This window comes from Balaenoptera ricei, chromosome 7, assembly GCF_028023285.1.
Source record: "Balaenoptera ricei isolate mBalRic1 chromosome 7, mBalRic1.hap2, whole genome shotgun sequence".
NCBI classification, from domain to species: Eukaryota; Metazoa; Chordata; class Mammalia; order Artiodactyla; family Balaenopteridae; genus Balaenoptera; species Balaenoptera ricei.
The window spans coordinates 18,606,849-18,632,199 of NC_082645.1; the positions used below are offsets into that span (position 1 = coordinate 18,606,849).

At 40.7% G+C, this 25,351-nt stretch overlaps 1 protein-coding gene across 6 annotated transcripts in view; it reads right to left on the reverse strand.

Moving 5' to 3' along the window:
• HERC2 (HECT and RLD domain containing E3 ubiquitin protein ligase 2) overlaps positions 1-25,351 on the reverse strand; it is a 217,936-nt gene that overhangs the window by 120,687 nt on the left and 71,898 nt on the right. For 4 of the 6 annotated variants that reach the window (XM_059927749.1, XM_059927753.1, XM_059927748.1 and 1 more), the window contains exons 20-30: positions 19,256-19,434; positions 14,420-14,604; positions 12,858-13,013; positions 11,986-12,171; positions 6,569-6,739; positions 6,076-6,179; positions 5,063-5,213; positions 1,997-2,211; positions 1,613-1,745; positions 1,386-1,513; positions 1,083-1,293 (exon numbers count right to left, since the gene is read on the reverse strand). In XM_059927749.1, the coding sequence (XP_059783732.1) occupies positions 1,083-1,293; positions 1,386-1,513; positions 1,613-1,745; positions 1,997-2,211; positions 5,063-5,213; positions 6,076-6,179; positions 6,569-6,739; positions 11,986-12,171; positions 12,858-13,013; positions 14,420-14,604; positions 19,256-19,434 (1,819 nt within the window). The remainder of the gene's footprint in view (positions 1-1,082; positions 1,294-1,385; positions 1,514-1,612; positions 1,746-1,996; positions 2,212-5,062; positions 5,214-6,075; positions 6,180-6,568; positions 6,740-11,985; positions 12,172-12,857; positions 13,014-14,419; positions 14,605-19,255; positions 19,435-25,351) is intronic. The other 2 variants (XM_059927751.1, XM_059927750.1) reach the window with 2 other exon arrangements.

Below are 25,351 nucleotides of genomic sequence, written 5' to 3' on the forward strand. Positions count from 1 at the left end.
AATTCCCTCCATGCACCTCTCCTTTTGCTAATTTTTATCTGTACCCTTTCACAGTAATAACTAAGAGCATAATAGTTCTTCTGAGTCCTGTGGAGCCCTACCAGTAAATCATCAAACTTAGCACAGCACCAGGAATATTAATTATTTCTATGTTACAATTAAATATATCAACCCGCATCATCAAGAAGGTTTAAGCAGTGACAGTGTGAGCTCAGAGTCCAGGGAGGCAATGGCCACGCGGGGATGGGGCCATCCTCCCTCACGCTGAGATGGCAGTCTCTGAGTTTCCTGGCTACCTGGGTTAAAGGGATCTCAGAAGTGTTCCTGCCATATCTCCTGATTCAGAGCATCTCCAGGATCCAGATAAGCTGTGGTTTAAGCTCAGGAACAATCAATTCAGGATGGCTTCTAAAATAAGTTAGTCTTTCATGGCATTGTTTGTAATGTCCATCAAAAACTCAGTAATTAATTAAATTAAGTAAATGCTCAATAAGCTAATCTGGGAATAAATCAATATAATTCATAAGAATATAATCAGATATTTTGGTAGACTTGCTTATAATCACAAATGACCAAATTAGAAAGTGTGTATTTTCACTCAAATTTTGGTTAATACAAAAACTCTTTTCCATATCCCTACACAGTTGCTTCCTGAAAATATCAGTAACTCTTTCGGTTCCTTTTATAACAATCTTCCATGTTTCAGAATACTCAATATTGCCAAAGAAAAACATTTCTTCACAAGAATGGCAAGATTAATTGAAAGATTAAACGTTCCCATATATCTCATTACCAGGACAAGTGATTAAAAAAACACTTCCTTTTCCCCATCAATTTAATAAAGTTTACAGTATTTTCAGCATCAATTTACTAAGTTACCAAATCATAACACACTCAATCCCAAAGTTGCATCATCATCTGATATCTTGGAAAAATAAGCAGGATTTGCACACTTAACCATAAATACACATAACAAACATTATGGCACTTGTGAAAATGCCACAATTGGTGAGCAGCAGCCCACAGCCTCACTGCAACCACAGACACCTACACGGGGACACACTCTGAAAGAATCCTCCTACCTTTTACCTTCTTACCTCTCTTCTTCCTTCGTTCTCGAATTATCTTCTGAGCTATCCTCCTCCAACGGGGCAAAGAACTTAACAGTTTAAACTTGGACATTATAGAGAGGTCATTACAAACTGCAGGTCTCAGTTCATTAAAGAGGAACCTCAAACGTTCAATGACTGGGGCACAGACCTCCTTGTAAGAACGGCCCTGTTCTTGATGTGTCTAGAAAGTTAAATATGAAAGAACAACTTAACAACGAATACTTTGCCAACTGTCCACAAAGCACAGAAGAAAGAAAATCAAAATCTGTTTACCTTAATGAGTGAGCATTTTGCTTGGTAGACAACTCTACAAACATCCACCACTGATTTAGGCAACGTTCTGTGCTTCACTTGCTCAATACCAAGTGTACCTGCATAAACTAAAGATAATGCCACGTGACCTGTAAAAGATATTTAAAAGAAAGGGCAGGGTAGGAATGAATGTGTACTACATGTCAGTTGAAAGATCTACAGTACGGCTAAAATACTGAGCGTCATACCTAAATCTTCATGTTTTAAGAGGCAGCATAACAGCAAGCGGCCGACCTCCTCCACAGGATGCTCAGGAGGAAAGGTGATGGGTGTGGTCAAGTGGCACTGCCTACAGTACCTTTCTATCTGGCACAGAAAGTCCTGCAACAGAAACAGCTGGAGGTAACTTCAGAGCCAACCTCACAACATCGTCATGAATTCTAAACTAAGTGCCGTAGCTTCTAAAACCTCACCGGACATTGAACTGAACCAGCCTCTTACCTCAAAACCAGCCCTCCAAATAACAGGTAAACAAAGTCTGTGCTAAGCTAACCAAAGCCTGTGCTAAGGTGTTCACAAGTCAAAGTCCTAAGGTAAACAAAGGACACTGAGTGTGGGAAGGCCTCACTCACCTTCACGTTGTGGTCCTGAATGTTACTGTCAGCAATGGCTTGCAGGAATGCCTGGGAATGGTCACCCAGCGCCCGTCTGTGGGAGTAGAGCCGGGACTTGCTGGCAGGAGTGCCCCCCGGAGAGCTACAGTGGTCCTCGTCTTTCTCCTCATTGTAGCTGTAGTGGATCTGGCTAGTCTGCAGGCCTCCAGAGAAGATGGATGACTGAAGCCACTCTAGAGGGTGCACACGCAAACATTAAAAAGAAACCTGAGTGCATTGTTCAGAAATAAATACTGAAAAAAAAAAAAAAAAAAAAAAGATAGAAAACTAAGTACTTCATTTAGGAGGTGAAATTCAGGATCATTCATATGAAAGTCACATCTAACGTATTTACATAGATTGGCTTATAATTCCTATATCTACGTGAAAAAAGGTAACACTTTCTGGTTACTCAACACATCGTAAGCATGGTATCAGAACCCACTATAATAGTTCCAGTCCAACATTTACCGGATACCTGCTCAAACATGGAGCTGTCCAGATCCACAGAAACCACGTGAAGACTAGAGCTATGCCTTCCAACAGGGAGAAGAGCACTGAGATACCACTTACACAAGTAATCACCGATTTCAATTGGGATAACCACAGGCCACCAGTACAACAGGGGAATGACCGTGCAGCAACAAGCCCCCGACTACTCGGAGGGACGGTAAGGAATTTGCTGTGATCTGGATGAAGACCAAGACGCTGAGCGTCCAGGCAGGAGAACAGCGCGTGTGAAGGGTTCCGTGAAGAAAAACATGCTCAGGGCAGCACGCCTCCCTAGAGCATTAATCAATTAATAATAAGAAGAGACTACTGAACATACAACACAAGATCTTAAGTAAGGGACAGATACCTGGAAACCTGAGATCCAGTAGGCTATAAAGGAGACCTGTGCTGAGGCACAGGTCAGACCCCATAAGAACATGCCACCCATCAGTGCAAATACGGATACTCATTATAACTGCTATGAGTGAGATTCACCAAAGAATAATCAGTTTTTACATAACTACAGATTTCTTTTCAATAACTGTGTTATCAAAATATTCCTCCAAAACCCAAGCAATCAAATCCGGATGCACTCAATGTTCTTTAACTGGAAATTTAGATTTTAGAGCATTCAGGAGCATTCATCAAAGTGTCACATTAATTCTTCTAAAACACAAATGTGATCAGACCCTCCCTGAACCTCTCCATTTAGAACTCCCTCTTGTCCCTTTTTTTTTAATAAATTTATTTTTTTTATTTATTTATTTGTTTGTTTGTTTTTTATTTTTGGCTGCATTGGGTCTTCATTGCTGAGCAGGCTTTCTCTAGTTGCGGCGAGCGAGGGCTACTCTTCGTTGCGGTGCACGGGCTTCTCATTGTGGTGGCTTCTCTTGTTGTGGAGCACGGGCTCTAGGCACGTGGGCTCAGTAGTTGTGGCTCGCAGGCTCTAGAGTGCAGGCTCAGTAGTTGTGGCGCACGGGCTTAGTTGCTCCGCGGCATGTGGGAATCTTCCCGGACCAGGGCTCGAACCTGTGTCCCCTGCACTGGCAGGCGGATTCTTAACCACTGCGCCACCAGGGAAGCCCCCTCCCTCGTGTCTCTTAAAGATACTGCTCCAATGGTGCCTTCTGACGTCCTAGAGTGGACAGACCCCCACACACCGGGCCCATAACACCTACTGCTCCCCACTACGCTGACGCTTCCCAGTTCCTTGCCGAAAATCTGCAAATCTACGATACTATAGGTATTTTTTTTTTTTAATTTTTTTTAATTTTTGGCTGCATTGGCTCGTTGCTGCGCAGGCTTTCTCTAGTTGCATTGAGTGGGGGCTCTTCATTGCGGTGCGTGGTCATTCTCACTGCGGTGGCTTCTCCTGTTGCAGAGCATGGGCTCTAGGTGTGCGGTCTTCAGTAGTTACAGCACTCAGGCTCAGTAGTTGTGGCTCGCGGGCTCTAGAGCACAGGCTCAGTAGCTGTGGCGCACAGGCTTAGTCGCTCCGCGGCGTGTGGGATCTTCCTGGACCAGGGCTTGAACCCGTGTCCCCCGCATTGGCAGGCGGATTCTTAACCACTGTGCCACCAGGGAAGTCCCCTACAGGTCTTCAGAGGAAGAAAAGTCCACTGTCTTAGAGGCTCTGCAGACAGCAAAGCGCCCAGCACATACACCAAGGGTGCGCTCCAGAAGGCAGGCTGAGCAGGCACCATGATCATCCCTGCCCACTAGCCTTCTCCCCCGACCCTGTACATACACAAGCAGCTCGAAGCTGACTTTCTCAGTGATGCCCTCACACACCCAGTCTGCTGGGACTCCAATTTCAGGATGGCTCCACCTCCATGAAGTCTTTCCCTCCACCCCCTCCCCACTTCCCAAACCACTTACAAATGTCTCCATTTTATCCTTTACCACCATCCAACCTGACCTGCTTATCATGTCTGGCTCATCATCACACAGGAAGCACCTGAGGGCAGAGGTGCACCTAATTCTACACCTACTACACCCTCAGAGCCTAACATGGTAATTCACATGAGAAATTACTCGACAGATGCTTGTTGGATAGTCAGTGGAAAGACAGATGGAGAAACGCACAAATATGTGAAGAGATATTTAAACCTATCATATGGGATACGGAGAAAATGTAATATTTTGGTGGTTACAAAGGTTGCCATCCCAAAATGTATTGGATTTCAGTGGTAAAAACACAATACTCAAACAGAACGGCATTCCTAAGAGGAACAGCCAGTCCACATCACGTGGATTTCTAGGCACACAGGGAGATGACAGCCGAGTTGAGCCGACCTGTTAGAGAATGCAGAAGTGAGACCACGCACAGGCCCAACCTTCCTACATACCTGTTAGCTTCCTGTGCTGCCACAGATCGTGAGCCCAGATGAAAGCCGCTCACAGCTATTTCTATTAACTGATTTAGTCTCACTATCCTTATTTTTCCTCACCAATAACTGTGTTGATTCTTCCTGTTCTATTCTCAGTGGCACTTATAGCTCAGCTTAAATAACCTGCTAATCTGTTAGCAGAAAACAAAATAATTTTTCTTACTGGCACATTCGACCTCAACTGGAGACAGCGGTGTGCTCATAGCTAAATAGGAAGCGTGTAACCCAAGGAGTAGGCCCAGATTTCTTTCAGTGTCTATAAGAGGTGAAGACAGACTTCCCAAATCTGGTATGGTAACAATTTCTTGGTCAGGCTGCAAAAGATAAATTTCATCATCAGTATGAGAAAACAGGGTTAATTAACATTAAACCAAGAAGACCCACAGCTTTATCCTTAAACAAGACATACTGCCATAATAAAGACTATATCCTATAATAGGGAGATCAGGCTGCTACCAAAATAACAGAAGATATAAGGCAGACAGTATATGCATAAGTCTGGTAGAAAATCCAAAGCAGTGATAAACCACTTGGCTAGAAAATCCCTTAGGGAATCAAATAGAAGTTAGAAAAGAAAGGGATCTCATGAAAATAATCTTAAATGTTGCCAGCCACATGACAATTTATAAACAAAGTTAATTTTTCCCTTCATAAAATGCTTCAAACATTACCCTTGAGGCATAACTTAATAAATTTTATTACCTCTGTATCCATATCTGGAAAGCCTATCCCAATATATGAATCCCAATGCTAATGAATATATAGAATGGACATATTTCTATTCTAAAAAATTATGCTACTAAATAGTTCCTCCCCAAAATTATGTATCTCAAGATGGTAAGTCCTTCCAAATTTCTACATAGGATTATAATAAAATCGTAAAGACAAAAAGTTAACCTCTTTTTTTTTTTTTTTTGTGGAACAAGGTCTATGTTTCTTACAAATTAACAATTTTAAAATAATTTTTCAAGGCCAATACATCATAAACTACATGAATAAATATAAATTGAGTTATGAAAAAAATCTCTAAAAGATCTTTGTGTTTATCACTTAATAATGTCCCCCTCCCCCAAAAGATCCAACCAGCACTATTTCAGGGTAAAAACCACTTCTCAGGAATATCCAGAGAGGGTCTCCACTGAAGTCCACCTTGGCGCTCACTGCACACAGCCTCACCTCCAGATACTGGCCAACACAGAAGGCATGCATTGATTCCCGCGTGTCTTCAAACTGCAAAGCAGCTTCCAAAGCTACCACCGGGTCTTCCCCTACAAACTGAGCTGAAACAAAACAGACAAAAGCAACATGACTTCAGTACAGTTTGCCTAGGCATTTATAGTAGAAATGGCAAGTGGGAAATAGATTAGGCAGGTTAACTCCAAAGTGAGGGTTACCAAAGTAATGTGATCCCTCATCCTCTCCCAGGGCTGTCTGGGTCAACTCAGAACTTGGAACAAGTTCCAACAAGTGTTGGAACAAAAAATGCATAATGATAAGAAATTTTGCATATGTGCCTGAATTTGCTGTGGTAGGACAGACCCCAAAGTCACTGACAGATTAAAATGTATGGGTGCTGGAGCAGTACTAAATTGATCATTTTAAACCGAATGCTCTGCTTAAAATAACACATCTGCAACTTCTAACCATGAAGTAAAAAGCGAGGCCTTACCAAGAATACTATTTCCTGTTAATGACTGCGTCTGGAAGTCCTTTATATCATACACTTTCCCATCAATCACAGTCCAGAAGCCTCCATCTTTGTTATGGTTCTCCAAATCAGCCTTGCGTATAAGCGTCACTTCCTCATTATTTCTACAGTTCTGACCTGTAAAAAATGACTCTGTGTATACAGAAACCAAAATCAATGAATCAATAGATCAATAGATAACATGACAAGAACAAACTGTGTGAAAGAACTACAAGGTGAAATAGACAAATCCACAAACACAATGAGAAATTAACATACCTCTTACTATAACTATCACCACAAACAAAAATTCAGCAAGGATACAGAATGATTTAAAAACAAAAACAAAAACAAAAACACCACATGAACAGCATGAAGAGCAAGTCCGGCCATATACCAAGCATTAGAGCAAATCTCAAAAAGTTTCAAATAAGTCAAGTTACACAGCATGGACACTGACGACAGTGCAGTTAAGTTAGAAATTTAGAAATAGGGAACGCAACTCCCCGGTGGTCCAGTGGTTAGGACTCCACGCTTCCACTGCCGAGGGCCAGGTTCAATCTCGCAAGCCGTGCGGTACGGCCAAAAATAAATAAATAAGTAAACAAACAAACAAACGAATGAATGAACAGTATAAACAGGTAACAAAAAAATAAATAAAAATCTCTACATATTTGAAAATTATGAAATATATTTCATAAATTCCCAGAAAAAAATGACTACGGAAATCAGACAACTGAAATGAACAATAATGAAAATACTACGCATCAACACTTGTGACATACAGCTAAATGTATGTTTGAGGGCATTTCTACCTTTAAATGTATATATTAGGAAAAAAGAAAAGCTAAAAAGTAAGTTAACAAACATGAAATCAATAAAATTCAATGAGTTCATAATGATACTCAAAGAAAAAAGAAAACCTCATGGGTCACCTCTGGAAGCATTAGGACTCCAACTTAATATTACAAACAATGGTGACCGAGGGGTGGGGTGGTGGTGAATCAAGCCAGGATCACATCCTCCCCGTGCAAACTGTACCTTATGCTACCAAACAGCGGAGGGCAAGGTTGCTGGGGGACTGCACAGAGGACACGCTATACATGAACTCCCTGGTCCACGTGAACAGAACTGAAGGTGGGACCGCCCACCATCACAGGCCTCTGAGCCGATGAAACAAAAAGCACACACACTCTGACCCATCAAAACTGAATCCAAATCTCATTAAGCCTATACATATCATCAGACGTTTACAGAAAATGTAACTGACAGAAGGTGTTAAGACTTGAAGAAGAAAATGCAATCAACCAAGTTCAGAAAATGTGAAATTCTCCAGAACAAATGTCCTACTTCTTTGAAAAATAAACAGTATGACAAAAGAGAGGGAGAGGAGAGCCTGGAAATACACTGTTGGGGAAAAAGAGACTCAAGTATATATCACCCAGCTGCAACATACAGAACTTGTTTAGATCCTGACTCAAAATAACCACTAATAAAGAGATTAATGAATCACTGTTAATCTTAGGATAATGAGATTGTGGTTTTATTCTCCCAAAAAAGTTCTTATCATTAACAGGTGAAGTGCGTGAAAATGTTTTAAAGACAGAAATATGCTTTAAAATAATACAATCAATCAATCAGATAGAAAGTGTAGGAGTGCTTCGGGAATGTGAATTTTTTTTTTTTTTTTTTGGCCACGCCACACAGCATGCAGGATCTTAGTTCCCAACCAGGAATGGAACCTGTGCCCCCTGCAGTGGAAGCTCGGAGTCCTAACCACTGAAATGCCAGCAAAATCCCCAGGAATCTGAATACTTTTTATTCTACATTCATTATATTATTCTCTCTACTTTTACCTCTGTTAGAAAACTTTCATAATAAACATATTACAAAAACATCAATATGCTAACAATTATCATTTCTCAAAAAGTTAGAAAAATGTCAGATTAAACCCTAAGAAAGAAGAAAAATAAAGAAAGAACAGTGTGGTATCAGCATAATGACAGACATTTAGATCAACAGAAGAGAATAGAGAGTCCAGAAATAAATCCTCACAATATATAGTCAAATGATTTTTTTGACAAGGGTGGCAAGACCATTCAATGGGGAAAAAAGAACAGTCTCTAGAAATAAATGGTGCTGGGAAAACTGAATATTCAATTGCAAATGAATCAAGTTGGACCCCTACCTTTCACCATACACAAAAATTAACTCAAAATAGATTAAAGACCTAAACATAAGAGTTAAAACTAGAAAACAGAAAACTCTTGGACTTCGCTGGTGGTCCAGTGGTTGAGACTCTGCACCTCCAAGGCAAGGGGCGCGGGTTTGATCCCTGGTCGGGGAACTAAGATCCCACATGCTGAACGGCACAGCCAAAAAAAAAAAAAGTGTGTGTGTGTGTGTGTGTGTGTGTGTGTGTGTGTGTGTATCTTAGAAGAAAACATAGGAGGAAAGCTTAATGACACTGGATTTGGCAATGATATTTTTAGACAAGACATCAAACGCACAGGCAACCTTCATCAAAAAAAAAAAAATCAAAGTACACTATCAACAGAATGAAAAAGCAACCCACAGAATGAGAGAAAATATTTGCAAATCATATATATCCAGAATACGTAAGAAACTCCTACAACTCTACAATAACAACAAAAAATCTGACTCAAAGGTAGGAAAAAGGGGGATTCCCTAGTGGTCCAGTGGTTAGGACTCTGCACTTCCACTGCAGGGGGCACGGGTTCGATCTCTGGTCGGGGAACTAAGATGACACAGGATGGCAAAAAAAACAAAAAAAAAAGTTGGAAAAAGACTTGAAAAGACATTTCTCCAAAGATATGCACATGGTCAACAGGCACATAAACAGATGCACAACACCACTAATCATTAGGGAAAACCAAATCAAAACTACAATGTAATACCACTTCATCCAAACAGGATGGCTATTATTTAAAAAACAGACAACAAATGTTGGCAAAGAGGTGGAGAAATTAGAACCCTTCCTTGTGCATTGCCTGTGGGAATATAAAATGGTATACCTACTGTGGAAAACAGTATGGCAATTCCTTAAGAAATTAAACGTGGAATTATCATATGATTCAGCAATCCCACTTTTGGCTATATACCCAAAAGAAGTGAAAGCAGGGACTCAGACATCTACACAGCCATATTCACAGCAGCATTAGTCACAACAGCCAAAAGGTGGAAACAGTCAAGTATCCATCAACAGATGAATGGATAAAAAAGGTGTGGTTTGTACACGTGTGTGTACACACACACACACATATATATACACCATATATACATATATATATGCTATATTTATACATATATATATATACCAAATATATGTGATGGAATACTACTCAGCCGTAAAAAAGAATGAAATTTTGCCATTTGCAACAACATGGATGGAAAAAAACTGTATAATCATCAAGAGTTGCAGAAAAAGTATCTGATGAAATTTAATATCCATTCACAGGACTTCCCTGGTGGCACAGTGGTTAAGAATCCACCTGCCAATGCAGGGGACGTGGATTCAATCCCTGGTGCAGGAAGATCCCACATGCCGGGGAGCAACTAAGCCCATGCGCCACAACTACTGAGCCTGTGCTCTAGAGCCCGCGAGCCACAACTGCTGAGGCCCGTGCACCACAACTACTGAGCCCGCGTGCTGCAACTACCGAAGCCCGCACGCCTAGAGCCCATTCTCCGCAACAAGAGAAGCCACCGCAATGAGAAGCCTGCACACCACAACGAAGAGTAGCCCCGCCTCACCGCAACTAGAGAAAGCCCGCGCACAGCAACAAAGACCCAACACAGCCAAAAATAAATAAATAAAATATAAATAAATAAATAATTTTTTAAATCCATTCACCATTAAAGACTCATCACAAAGCAGAAACAGAAGGAAACATACTTAATATTTTAAGGTTATCTACAAAGAAAGCCCTACAGCAAACATCATACTTCATGTGTGAACTTTGGAAAGATTTTCCCCTGCTCCTAGGAACAAGACAAGGATGCCCATTATCACCATTTCTATTCCACAGTGCACTAGAGGTGCCAGCAAGTGCAATATTTCCGGGGCAAAGCTCTGTGCTCAGAAGCAGACACGGGCAGTGAGTCACCTGATTCAGACAAAAGTGGTACGCTAGAGAAGAGACCACAACGGTCCTTTCACCCGAGGGTGCTGGCACAACAATCCTACGGACAAAATGCATATGGAAAAAAATAGCACGCGATCTCTTGGCACAGAGGAGGGACAGGGAGAACTTCCACGCTTTGTAGAGATGAGGCACAATCACCGTGGAAACCTGGCATTCTGTACTAAAACACGCCTTACAAACCACCAAGAAACAGACACGAGAATGTTTAAACAACTAAGTCGTTATGGGGCACGTGCCTATCTGACAAGATGACCAAGAGAAGCAGGGGAGCGGCAAGCACAGAAGCCCAGAGAGGGAAATCTTTCAGGGAGACAGAGACACCGGCCTAACAAGCGGCTTCCCTGCGATCAGCCCCAGAGCTGCTTTCGGGGCTTCGGTGCGTATGTCATACTTCACAATAAAAAAGGTTTTACAATGAGCACGTTTGAACTGCTGATCAAGTTATATGCCTTCAACCATATACAGTAAACAGACAAAAGTCACAAATGACCATTTAAGTTCACAACAGTACATGAATCGTGTTGAAAATATTAGCTATACTAAAAAATAAAAAATTATGCTCAATATCCTAAGGTCGCTCATTTTCCTCAGGACAACTGTTACTTTTCGTTTTAAGCTCCTATGTTATAGAAATGACAGTCTACAATGGCATAAGAAAAGGCCTACCTTGCTTGAGCTTTCCTATAAAATGAAAGGTGAACCACAACTTCAATTAATTCTGTGAGTCCAGGAAGTCATAATACTTAAGACTCAAAAGCATCAAAATTCAACACTTTGAGAAGACAAGTTTCATTCCAATTTGGTAAGCACTAGAGACAGTATGGATGGGAAGTGCTCAGCTGACTATGGGAATTCCATAACTCATTAATCTCACATAACGCCAGTGAGTTTAAGAAAGTCCTCCCATATTAATGTCTGCCTCCAAAGTGGGACCATAGCTAACCACCTCAACAGTACCTTCTGGAGACAATTTCCAAGAAAGGGTTTTCCAGAATGTTCTAAAATAATCCAATTCAGGATGTAACAACCATTACTAACAGAAAAATTTTCCTTAAATATAACCCAAATCTGTTCTGATTTGGATTATCTTTGTTTTCCATTTACACTACCATCAGTGAAAATGGCAATCACTGGTCTTCCTTTGTTAAACAGTCTTTCAAATGAAAAGGCAAGAACAGATTAGACTAGGACAAAACTTTCCTCAGTGAAAGTCTTTAAGTTAAGATGCCATACCCATGATGCCGGGCCAGGCTAACTCTTCATGGTCGTCCCTCTCCTTCCCTGGTGCCAGGTGGTTGAACCGATCCAGATGTTCTAACAGGCCACCCAGCAGAGGGACAGCTCCAGCCTCCTGCATGAGACCAGCATTTTTACTGAGCAGAAGCACTATAGAAACTACTAGTTCTGGAAGGAGAATACCTACATTTAAAAAGAAAGAAAAAGGCATAAGATTTAAACAAAAGCGTTCATCTGTAAGCTTGTGCTATGCTTAAATTCTGATAGATCACAAAATAAGGAATACTCGTCCTTTAGCATATTTCTACAGGATTATTTTACCTTTCATTCTGAAAGAAACAAATATAGGTATCAAACAGAAGCCTCTGAGTTATAAGAATACTTTTCAAAAACACTGTGTTTCAACACAAAAGTATTAACTAGAGTCTTTTATTGAGAAAACTAAGTGTTTGCAACTAAGCTTATTATCAGAAAAAAGGCACTCAATACTCTGTCACAGAATTAACTTGAAAAAATATTAAGCAGTATAGGAATTTATTAAGGTTCTAAAAGGGGCAACTAATTCTTACGCTGTTGAAATAAAATTAGACAATTACCATTAACCTCATTATTGAAGTGTTAATAATGGTGGTATGACTCTAAATCACCAATTATATGTATCACTGTATATAATACAGTGACGTGACTCCCACACCAGGTTGCTTAACCACAGAATTGTCAGTAACTACAAAAACGAAAGGAGAAAGGGCTACAGGACTAGAAGATGTATGGGGTAAAGGCATGCAGGTTTACCACAAAATGATAAATTTTAAATCTCATCAATCTCCGAAAATAAATACATGCCCACATTTAGGAAACAAGGTAAGTACCAGTGAAGTCCCCTTCCACAATGCAGGCCACCTCTGCAAAGTGCCGCCAGCTAGTGGAAGCAATGCTGGCTGCCACGGGCAGTATATCTCCAATGTGTGTGCACAAAAGGGCTGTGTACTTCTTCAGCAAGGAACCAACCCCCATTAGTTCAGGACCTGAAGGGAAGATTTAGACAATTTCATTTCACTATTAAAATTTACTTTGTAAATAAACTTCATTGTTCCACTATTCTACTCTCATCTATACATTTTTTACCTATAATAATTTTCTCAAATAGGAGCGGTTAACCTTACTTATTTAGTCCTTGGCTCCTTTTATATCACATAATTTGAGAAACTGAATTTGGCTATGCTGATTTTTATACACTGCACTATATAGTATCTAAAAACTTCGAGTAAAAATACTAAAGTCATAACTTAGAGTTCTAAAACCTTATATCCAATATACATGTTTTTGAAGTCCAAGTCTTAATGCCTGAAAATTACTCCCAGTGAACAAAGTTAGGCATTTTTCAATCTCGTAAAAATCCTCAACTTTTCGGAGCTTCCCTGGCGGTCCAGTGGTTAAGACTCCACAATCCCAATGCAGGGAGCCCTGGTTCGATCCCTGGTCAGGGAAGCAGATCCCGCACGTGGCAGCGAAGATCCTGTGTGCTGCAACTAAGACCCAGCACAGCCAAATAAATAAATATTAAAAAAAAAAAAAAAATCAACTTTTCCTCCTACATGGCTCTTAACAGCTTTTTAGTCCTTGTAACTTTATGACATTGAGATGGTCACCTCTTTCAGACTGAAATGGTTCACCGATTTCAACCTGAAATTTTCCATCCTCTACAAGTGCCTAACGATTTTCAGGAAGTAACAAAGTTGTTTTAGACTATACTGGCTATAAAAATATTAACAAAAGTAGCAAACCTTTCCATCACTGCCAGAGAAAACTACCTTATAAAGAGCCAGTCACTCCTTTTGGAGTTTATGGAAAGTGCTCTACTCTACGTTGCACACAGAACTGAGCACTTAACGTATCATCCCATTTTCATTCTCACAGGCACCCTCAAGTCTTATCCTAACTCTGTAGGTGAGCAATCTACAGCCCCCAGGAGACTTAGTCCCATATCCAGCAGCTAATAAACCAGAGCTATAACTGAGACTCAGTCTTCCTTCAACAATGATGCATTCCTCCTACTACACCCATCTAGCTTACCAGGGTGACATCCAAATATTAGGTCACTATTTCGTCCCCACATTATGTCAATCTCTAACAGTCCACAACTAACCCGTGGAATAAGTCTGATAAATCTTCTGTAAGACTAACCTGAACATAAAGGATGCTATTTCTCATGTCTAAGGAATTTAAATGTTAACACAATGAAATAAAAAATATTGATGAGTCTAATATAGAAACATCTGTCCAAAAAAAGTGGATGCAAAAGTCCTCCAAAATTGGTGCATCTAACAGTATAAGAACTACACATCTGGGCCATGCAGAATAGCCATGTCAAGAAGCCTAAATAAAAAAGCCAAAATACACACAAGACACTTTAACATTTTAAGTAACTTACTAGAAATATCTGAAGTCTGACCAACATTTTCTCCTGGATAAAGTTTACTGATAAGTAAGCGCTGAAAACGCAGCAACAAATCCAATGAAGCAGATCTCTCATGACTATGTTGCTCAAAGTCTAGACATGATGATATCCGACGGGCAACATCTTTCAATCTGGCTACTGTCTGAGAAGCAATGTTTCTATGCAGGAGAAAGAGGATTACAAAATTAAACAAGTTATGTTTGTTTTTAAAGGGGGAGAGGGGTTGTAAAAAAAAAAAATCACAACATAAACTAAAATCAGAAATAAAGATCATACACCCAGGTGACCTGCAGCTGGCTTCCTTCCCCAAATGTGTGTCAGCTGTATCTGCAATAAGCACACCTCATTCAAAACTGAGCAGAGGCACACGGAAGACACAAAAGGTAGAATGATACCCTTTGCTTTACAGATGTGCTCCTAAGAGTTGCATGGAACAGTCCAAAATGATAGAAAACTCCTGTACAAACCTTTGGAAGGAAAAGTAACTGTTATTATTTTTTGTCCAAATCTGCATTTCAAATCTAAATGTGACACTATCCTTAAAGACAAGATCCACTAGCATTTCTGCATTTGCCTCACAAGTCTGCCTTCAGACCTCCTCAAGTAAGCACCCGGGTGGGCCATGTAGGGGGATACCCAGGGCTCAGAAACTACAGGAAGGAAGACCAAAGCGGGTACAAATAAAACAGCTCAGAGTAAGAGGTGCTCAAAGAACACGGCAGCAAGGAAAGGAGCAGAGGATCCAATTCCAACTGCAGGATCCAACTTGAGCAATGAACCATCAGTAAGTAAATGGGGAGAAAAGAGAAAGTACAGTTAGGAGAGTAGTAAGTGTTCTGTTTCCATGAGCAGAATGCAAAGGAACTAGGGCACAGAGGTCAAAACAAGGAAGGGGAGTGGACACAGTGGACACTGTAGGTGATGGAGTGCCAGGCTGCTGGGACTAGATTCTGCAATGCTGAGCCACCAGTTTTGAAAGGAAAGTGGCATCCTGTTTGTGTCCGAGAAAGGTAACTAAAGTCAGTGTGAAAGCAGATTTTAGAGGGCACAGGGAACACCAGGTGAGACCCTGCCACCCAGGGACAGTCTCAGTGCCAGGTGAACAAGGTCTGATCCGTGGTACTGAAAACAGAAGGAAGAAGGGAGTTAGTGAAGGAAAAGAGCCAAAGCAGAGCCTGGTTCTGGAACTTCTGTCAATGTAGCTCCACCACACCAGCCCAAACCCAGCCAGGAGGGTGAGAGCCAGCGGGCTGCCAGCGGGCACTGTCACTGAGGAGGCGAGTCCGGAACCTCTGCACAACACCAGGCCACAGAAAAGCATTCTGCTCCACTTCTTCGATTTCTAACGTAACAGCAGGTTTGAGGAGAACCCCTGTCAATCGTACCAGCCCCCAGGGTTCATCCACTACAGCAGTGGAGTGAGGACAGGAGCAGAAGACACACATCAACTCACGTCCACAGAGCTGAGAAGAAAGAGCAGTAGGGACCCCTGGCTTGTGCTCAGCACTCCCCGCCACACAAAACGCAGGTGGGTGCTCAGGGCCTCACCTGCGGTCCACCTCACCTTTCTGCTCCACGACCTGATAACCTGACCTGATAACCATATCACAATAGAAGAAAAGGTCTGGAATCTGGGTTTTATGCCATACATGATGGAGCAAAAGACAGTAGTAAAATACAATACAAATGTTAACTTATTTCCCTAATATAAAATTCAGAATCATAATCAAAGTGTGTAATTCTGATAGAGTTCATTAATTTAAAAATCTTCACAGCTCTCTACTGCCAAATATAAATGGTTTTCTGTGGTTCTTTGCCAGCATAAGAGTTACTCTGAAATCTGTTTCATGGCTTACTTTTGGCAAGCTGCAGTTTCTCCAACCTGTTTTCCAAAGAATAAAATATATGAAATGTCTCCAAAATCTCCAAAATGTAAATCTTTAGACTATTTTTCAACAACTGCATCAGCGAAGATGTATTTAGACTCAATACATTGAGTCTCCTTTAGTCACAAACACTTAAGGTAAGAAATAAATGTTAAAGTCTATCTCTGCAAGGGGAGGGGCACATTATCTACGCTTATGAAAGGACCCTGGATCACAGGCATTCTGTTAGTGAGAGGGTTGTACATGCATTTTCCTTTTTCTATTTTCCAAACATTTTTAAGGTACTATTTACTCCACGTTTCCGTTTCTGTTTTGTGCCTTTTCATTATGAATCTGCTCTGGAGCCCACTCCTGCCTGTATGCCACCGGAACCAAACGTAAAGAGGAAGGTTCAGAAGACAACGCGCGAGGATGGGCCAGAGAGCACTGCCCAACAGAAAAGTACGGCCGGGGACTCACGTGTGTACTTTAAAATGTCTACCAGTCACATAGAGAAAGATAAAAAGAACGTGTAAAATCAGTATTAATAATGTATTTATCCCCATATATTTAAAATATTATCATTTCAACATAAAACCAGTAAGAAAAAGCATTGAGATATTTATATTAGTTTTTTGAAGACACAAAGTCTTCAAAAGCCACTGTGTATCTTGTACATACAGCACATCTCAATTCAGATAACTAAATTTTCATTGCGAATACTTGATCTGCACTTAGGTCTCATAAAAATGCAGAGCTGAAAAGGTAAATTCATATGGCCAAGTTATTCCAAACATAATTACAAGTTTTCTAATAGCTGAATCAGGTCTAAGATTTTTAATTTGAATTTTAATAAAAAATAAAAACTCAGAGTCGTCGTGAGTGAGGAAGCGCGTCGGTCACGCCTGCTGAGGGCCCTCGCCGACGCCTGGGCTTACCCGCCGCCCCGCCAGCTCCGCTCGTTTCCCGTCCCCCGTGGCCCGGCGCGGGGCAGGCCTGCCGGGGCCATGGAGGACGAGGTGGTCCGCATTGCCAAGAAGATGGACAAGATGGTGCAGAAGAAGAACGCGGGGACATGGGTTCGATCCCTTGTGCGGGAAGATCCCACATGCCGCGGAGCAACTGGGCCCATGCGCCACAACGACTGAGCCTGCGCTCTAGAGCCTGGGAGCCACAACTACTGAGCCCACGTGCCACAACTACTGAAGCCCGCGTGCCTAGAGCCCGTGCTCTGCAACAAGAGAAGCCACCGCAGCGAGAAGCCCGCGCACTGCAACAAAGAGTAGCCCCCGCTCGCCGCAACTAGAGAAAGCCCACACGCAGCAACGAAGACCCAACGCAGCCAAAAATAAAATAAATTAACTAATTAATTAAAAAAAAGAATGTTATGTGAATAAAATCATATAGTGTGTAAAAAAAAAATAAAAAATAAAATAAATAAATAAATAAATAAATAAATAAAAACCCAGTGTCTCAGCTACACTGGACACCCACAGGCAAACGTGGCCAACGACTGCCAGAGTGAACAGCACAGGGCTAGGCAGGCCAGGATGGACAGGTCTCTACACACCAAGGGAACAAGTCGTCTGAACAAGCAGGAGAGCTGGCCCCTCCCGGGAACAGTAACCTAAGACAGGACCGAGGTTAGAGAACCAGCACTGGCTCTCTGCCAGTGACACCAGCGGGCCCAGACACAGCCTCCTCGGCGAAGGAAGGGGTGGTCAAGAACTCGGAAAATCACATCTTGAGATACGTGCTTTTGCTTTAAAACTTCTCCAGAGACCTTTACCTTTTCACTCCAAAGCACTCAATGTGCATTTTCTCACTTGACCCTCGATTAACTCTGCAACATAAACACTGCTCTTGCTGCTACTGCCACAGTTACCATGCTGGGCAGGTCTCAGTGGCCAGCTTTAGACAAGCAGGCGCAAAGGCAATTTTCTAGGAACAATTCCCAAGCTCTTGTCACTGCCACAGCTGCACTGACTTAATTCACTTTATTTCAGATTGTTATAGTGAAGATCAGAATGTGTGAATATTGATTTTAAAAATCATCACATTATAAAAAATAGGAAATGGGGTTTTTTATTAGCATTTACTAAAATATATGTCAGGAACTAGCTCTAAAACTTCCTCTTTTAAAAGCTCACTGTGTGCCCAGCAAATTCTGGTGTTTCCAGGTGTGAAGGGCAGGCCACTCCATGCCAGTACACCACCCACCAATGCCCTGGACTTAGGTATCTGAGCCAACCCACCAAGCCCTCTTTCCTCTCTGTATAAATAGTAAACCAGGAGCCAGGTTTACACAGAGCGGAGTTGTGTTACATAAAGGAGCAATAATTTTTCCTTGTCTAACAAATGCCTTTCAGAAACCACCCGGCTTTTTGGCTCTTTTTGATGGTCACCACAACGCAGGCTGACATTCTTTAGCAAACAGTGACTGACTACTTCAGCCCTTATCGAGGTTAGTCTCTGCGTATATTCAGACTCTGATTCTTACCTCCTTCCGATCAGTCCTTTGACAATAACACTCACCATTCTTTTACTTACTTCAGCTTTTGAAAGCTGTCTTAGAAACTAATAGATATAAATCTATGATATATAGAATGAGGCAAGGACACAACCAGTTTAAAAAAACAACCTTACCATGATGATTTTCATTTGTATCTACCTGCTTACTAATGAGGCTAAGAATCTCATCCTAGGTTTATCACACACTCCAATTTTCTCTTGTGTGAACTTTTAGAATCTCCAGTTCTACTTCATACATTCTAACCTCTCCTCTCACCTATATTTAAGAATCTGCTCTAAAGTCTATCCTAGGTAATTTTCAAAGTACTTCATCAACAACTAAACACATTTTTGAGACCCTAGTGCTCGATCTCACTATCTTAATATGAAAACCAATAAACCTCCTAATTAAAATATGTCTAATGCTATTTACCTAAGAAGCTGTTGTATGAGCTGAACCAGAGGCAAGCACTGTTTTCCAGAAGATTCATAGATTCCCGTATTAATAAGATCTTTATCCAATGGAGTCCTACTTCTATGAAATGTTGAGGCATTCGCTTCCTGTTCATCAATTTCTTTTTCCTTCTGTGCTTCTTTTTTGGCTTCAATATCCTGTAATTCATGAAACAGAAACTGGTTACCGGTTATCTTAGTAGCAGGTGTGAAGGCACCATGGGCTGAGCCCTGATCCCACAGCCTAGCTGTGTGCTGACTCACACACCTGGTGACAGTGGCCCACACCCACCCACTGGAAATCACGCCGCTCAGTTGCTCAGTTTCTAAACAGACGATTTGTCCTACAAACCCCGTGTCCAGGCTGCCAGTGCTAATGGTCTCCAGCGTCCTTCTGTGAAGTTCCTAAAACTTTTACCCCTGCTTCTGGCTCTCACAACACCCAATGTGATCACCTAGGCAGAGTCTACCTGCTTTGTAAACATGAAGCAATAACCCACAGAATGGGAGGATACATTCCCAAATCTTGTATCTGATATAAGACGTACAAATACAGAAAGAATTCTGACAACTCAACAATTAAAAGATAAATAACCCAATTTGAAAATAAACAAAAAATCTGAATAGACATATCTTCAAAGAAGATATACAAATGGCTAATGAGCACATGAAAAGATGCTCAACTTCATTAGTCATCAGGGAAATTCACATCTCCTAGGACAGTATAATAAAAAAGATGAACAGTAGCAAGCATTTGCAAAGATACGGAGAAACTGGAACTGTCATACATTGCTACTGGGAATGTAAAATGGTACAGCCACTTAAGAAAACAGTCTGGCTATACCTCGAAACATTAAACATAGAGTTACCGTAAAACTCAGCAACTCCACTCCGGGGCATACGCCCATAAGAAATAAAAACATATGTCCACACAAAAACCTATGCACAGACGTTTATAACGGCATTATTCATAGTAACTTAAAAGAGAGAACAACCTAAATGTCCATCAGTTGATGAATGGATAAACAAAATGTGCTATATCCATACAACAGAATATTGTTTAGCGATTTTAAAAAATTAAGTACAATATGAATGATACAACCTGGCTGAACTTTGAAAACACTATTTTAAGTGGAAAGCGCCAGACACAGAAGGCCACATACTGTACAAATCCACTTATATGAAATGTCCAGAACAGGGACATCTTTAGAGACAGAAAGTAGATTAGCGGTTGTCAACGGCTGGGAGGAGTGGGGGATGCGGAGTGACTATTAAGGGGCACAGGGTTTCTTTTTGGAGTGAAAGTGTTCTGAAATTAGATAGTGGTGATGGTGGTTGCACAACTCTGTGAATATACAAAAAAAAAAAATCATACACTTTAAGAGACTGAATTTTACAGTAGATGAATTAGATATCAATAATGTTATTATTTTAAAAAATTTTTAAAGGAGGTATCTTTTGCCAGCCAAATGCAACCAATATTCCTGAGGACCTACTATATACTAAGCATTGTTCTAGTAATCAAATTTACTGTGAAAAAGCACACAAGTTCTTTCCTACTGGGCTTTATTTTCTAATGGCAAAAGCCAGAACAAGTCTAAACACAAAGTCTTCCCCATTCTGAGGGGTGTGGGGACAAAGACCATGTCTAAGGAGTTGGATTGGAACTGTGCCACCTACTCTTCAGAATAAGAAGGACACAGATCAGACAGCTTGAAAATGTGCGTGCTTCTGACCCAATTTCATTTCTAGAACTTCTTCCTAATAATCATTCTTATACCCAATGACTTATAATCTTCAAGAAGGTAATTAAAAATTATTTATAATAGTAAAAGTATCTAAAACCTAAATGGTCAACAATAGGGAATTGTTTAAAAAAAAAAAAAGTGATTCCCTTTCCATATGACAGACTTCCCCAAAGCAACAGAACAAATAGACATCGCAGAATATTCAATATAGAAGACATGGCAACCTTATGAGTGGAAAAGATACAAACCACTGAGACCAGTTCTGGCATCATAATTAGTACTGTTAGTAAACATTTGCATTTTTGAAAGCCTGGAAGATGATACACGAAAAACATTAACAATGGTTATTCCTAAATGATGAGGGGTTTTCTATTTATGCCTTTCTGTAGCTTCCAAACATTTTTGTTTTAAAAAAAATGGCCTTTTGGCTATTTTTTCAGGCATCTTAATTATTGTCATAGGGATCACAATCTGCATACTCTATAGCCCACCTCCCCCTCTCAAGGTACCGCTCTCCAGCAGGACGCAGAGAATAAACATTTGCTAACTAAATTAATAGGTTCTAAAAATACTGCTTGGGAGGACTTCCCTGGCAGTCCAGTGGCTAAGACTCCGTGCTTCCACTGCAGGGGGCGCGGGACCGATCCCTGGTTGGGGAACTAAGGTCCCGCGTGCCACATGGTGTGGCCAAAACACGTTTTAAAATAATAAAAATAAATTTAAAAAATAAAAATACTGCTTGGGTCTGGCCCACACGTGGACTGCCTCTGCCTGTTCGCTGTCATTGCTCCCATCAGGTGAACTATTACACTGAGCCACACGGAGCGCAGGAAGAAAAGGAAGAGGTTTGGGGTCAGCAAACCTGTCATTCACTAGTCATGACACCTTAGCAAATCACTAAACTTCTGTGGTACCTATGTCCACGCCTATAAAGTGGAATTTTAAGACAACTTTTTCCACTCAATGTGAAAAACAATTCACATTTCCTGGCAAGAAAAGAAAAATTTAAACAGAGAAAATTTTTCTCTGTCCTTTGGCCTCCTCTCTGCCCCCTACTGTACATTGTTTATCTGCATTATGCATCGATCAACCTTCCCTATCAGCAAATATACCTGGCTCAACCATAAAGAGCAACATTCTCCTAGCATCAACAAGACAACACCTGCAAAGAAAACCCTCCTTCTTCATCTTGTAAGAGGCCATGATGATGCTTAGATATGGATTGTGTAAACTGTCAATAATACATAATTTAACGTACAGCCCTCTGTCTCAAAAAACTTATATAACTGAGCCTTGAGTTGTAACGAACGCAATAGTTCTCAGAGCTTTCTGAGATGCTGTTCCTGGGTTATAATCCTCAATTTGGCTTGAATAAAATTTTCTATTTCTTTCTTAGATCGACTGATTAATTTTTTGTCAACATCAACATGGCTCACAAGGTTAAAAAAAATGAAAGTAAAGTACACAGCATAGTATCTGGAAAATAACAAGGTACACAAAGAATGATACTTGCAACTAAAATCATTACATTTATGATTTCCTCTAATTTTTTTCAATTTAATCAAAGTAGATATATTTTCAAAAACATTTTTAATACACTCACTTCATCCAATTTTATCAGTGTAAGTTTTTACATTGAAAACAATTATGACAATGAAAGCAACAAAAGAAGCTATGAATGACCAATAAGCACATACAAATTAACACCCCACCCTACCCCTAGAATAGCTAAAGCTTTTAAAAAGATTGACATGCTTCATGTTGATGAGGTCAAGAAACGGGTAGAACTCTCATACAGGATGGTTCAGATGTAAATGGCACAACCACTTTGGGAAACTATAAACACACAGCCACCCTAGAACCCAGCAAATTCTAATTCAAACTATTTACCCAAAAGGAAAAACACGTGTTCACTGAAGGACTTTTACACAGCATGATCAGAGCAGCTGTAGACAGTCAAAAATCATCAAATGTCTATCAACAGGAGAATGGATACACCAACAGTGCCATAATCACACAATGGGGCACTCCTCAACAGCAAAAACAAAGTGACACTACAGAAGCCTCTTAGATAGCCTCATCCACCAAACAGCAGATAGCAAGAGCAAGAAGAACTACAATCCTGCAGGCTGCAGAACAAAAACCACAATCACAGAAAGATAGATGAAATGAAAAGGCAGAGGACTATGTCCCAGAGGAAGGAACAAGAAAATCCCCAGAGAAACAACTAAATGAAGTGGAGCTAGGCAATCTTCCAGAAAAAGAATTCAGAATAATGATAGTGAAGATGATCCTGGACCTCAGAAAAAGAATGGAGGCAAATAGCGAGAAGATGCAAGAAATGTTTAACAAAGACCTAGAAGAATTAAAGAACAGAGATGAACAATAACTGCCATGAAAAATACACTAAAAGGACTCAATAGCAGAATAACTGAGGGAGAAGAATGGATAAGTGACCTGGAAGACAAAATGGTGGAAATCACTGCCGTGGAACAGAATAAAGAAAAAAGAATGAAAAGGAATGAAGACAACCTAAGAGACCTCTGGGACAACATTAAACGCACCAACATTCACATTACAGGGGTCCCGGAAGGATAAGAGAGAGGGAAAGGACCCAAGAAAATATCTGAAGAGATTAGAGTCGAAAACTTCCCAAACATGGGAAAGGAAATAGCCACCCAAGTCCAGGAAGTGCAGAGTCCCAGGCAGCAGAAACCCAAGGAGAAACATGCCAAGACACATAAGACTCAAACTGACAAAAATTAAAGACAAAGAGGGGACTTCCCTGGTGGCGCAGTGGTTAAGAATCTGCCTGCAGATGCAGGGGACATGGGTTTAATCCTTGGGCCGGGAAGATCCCACATGCTGCGGAGCAACTAAGCCCGAGTGCCACAACTACTGAGCCTGTGCTCTGGAGCCCGCAAGCCACAACTAATGAGCCCACGAGCCACAACTCCTGAAGGCTGCTCGCCTAGAGCCCGTGATCCACAACAAGAGAAGCCACCGCAATAAGAAGCCTGCACACTGCAATAATGAGTAGCCCCCGCTTGCCGCAACTAGAGAAAGCCCGCACACAGCAACGAAGACCCAACGCAGCCAAAAATAAATTAACTAATTTTTTTTAAAAAAGACAAAGAAAAATTATTAAAAGCAACAATGGAAAAACGACAAATAATATACAAGGGGACTCCCATAAGGTTAACAGCTGGTTTCTAAGCAGAAACTCTACAAGCCAGAAGGGAGTGGCACGATATATTTAAAGTGATGAAAGGGAAGAACCTACAACCAAGATTACTCTACCCAACAAGGATCTCATTCAGATTCAACAGAGAAATCAAAAGCTTTACAGACAAGCAAAAGCTAAGAGAATTCAGCACCACCAAACCAGCTCTACAACAAATTCAAAAGGAACTTCTCTAAGTAGGAAACACAAGAGAAGAAAAGGACCTACAAAAACAAACCCAAAACAATTAAGAAAATGGTAATACGAACATACATATCGATAACTGCCTTAAATGTTAATGGATTAAGTGCTCCAACCAAAAGACACAGACCGGCTGAATGGATACAAAAACAAGACCCGTATATATGCTGTCTACAAGACACCCACTTCAGACCTAGGGACACATACAGACTGAAAGCGAGGGGATGGAATAAGATATTCCATGCAAATGGAAATCAAAAAAAGCTGGAGTAGCAACACTCATATCAGATAAAATAGACTTTAAAATAAAGAACGTTACAAGAGACAAGGAAGGACACTACATAATGATCAAGGGATCAATCTAAGAAGAAAATGTAACAATTATAAATATATATGCACCCGACATAGGAGCACCTCAATACATAAGGCAAATACTAACAGTTGTAAGAGAGGAAATCGACAGTAACACAATAATAGTGGGGGACTTTAACACCTCGCTTACACCAATGGACAGATCATCCAGACAGAAAATTAATAAGGAAACACAAGCTTTAAATGACACAATAGACCAGATAGATTTAACTGATATTTATAGGACATTCCACCTGAAAACAGCAGGTTACACTTTCTTCTCAAGTGCACACAGAACATTCTCCAGGATAGATCACATCTTGGGTCACAAATCAAGCCTCAGTAAATTTAAGAAAACTGAAATCATATTAAGAATCTTTTCCAACCACAACACTATGAAATTAGAAATAAATTACAGGGAAAAAAATGTAAAAAACACAAACACGTGGAGGCTAAACAATATGCTACTAAATAACCAAAAGATCACTGAAGAAATCAAAGAGGAAATCAAAAAATACCTAGAGACAAATGACAATGAAAAAACGATGGTCCA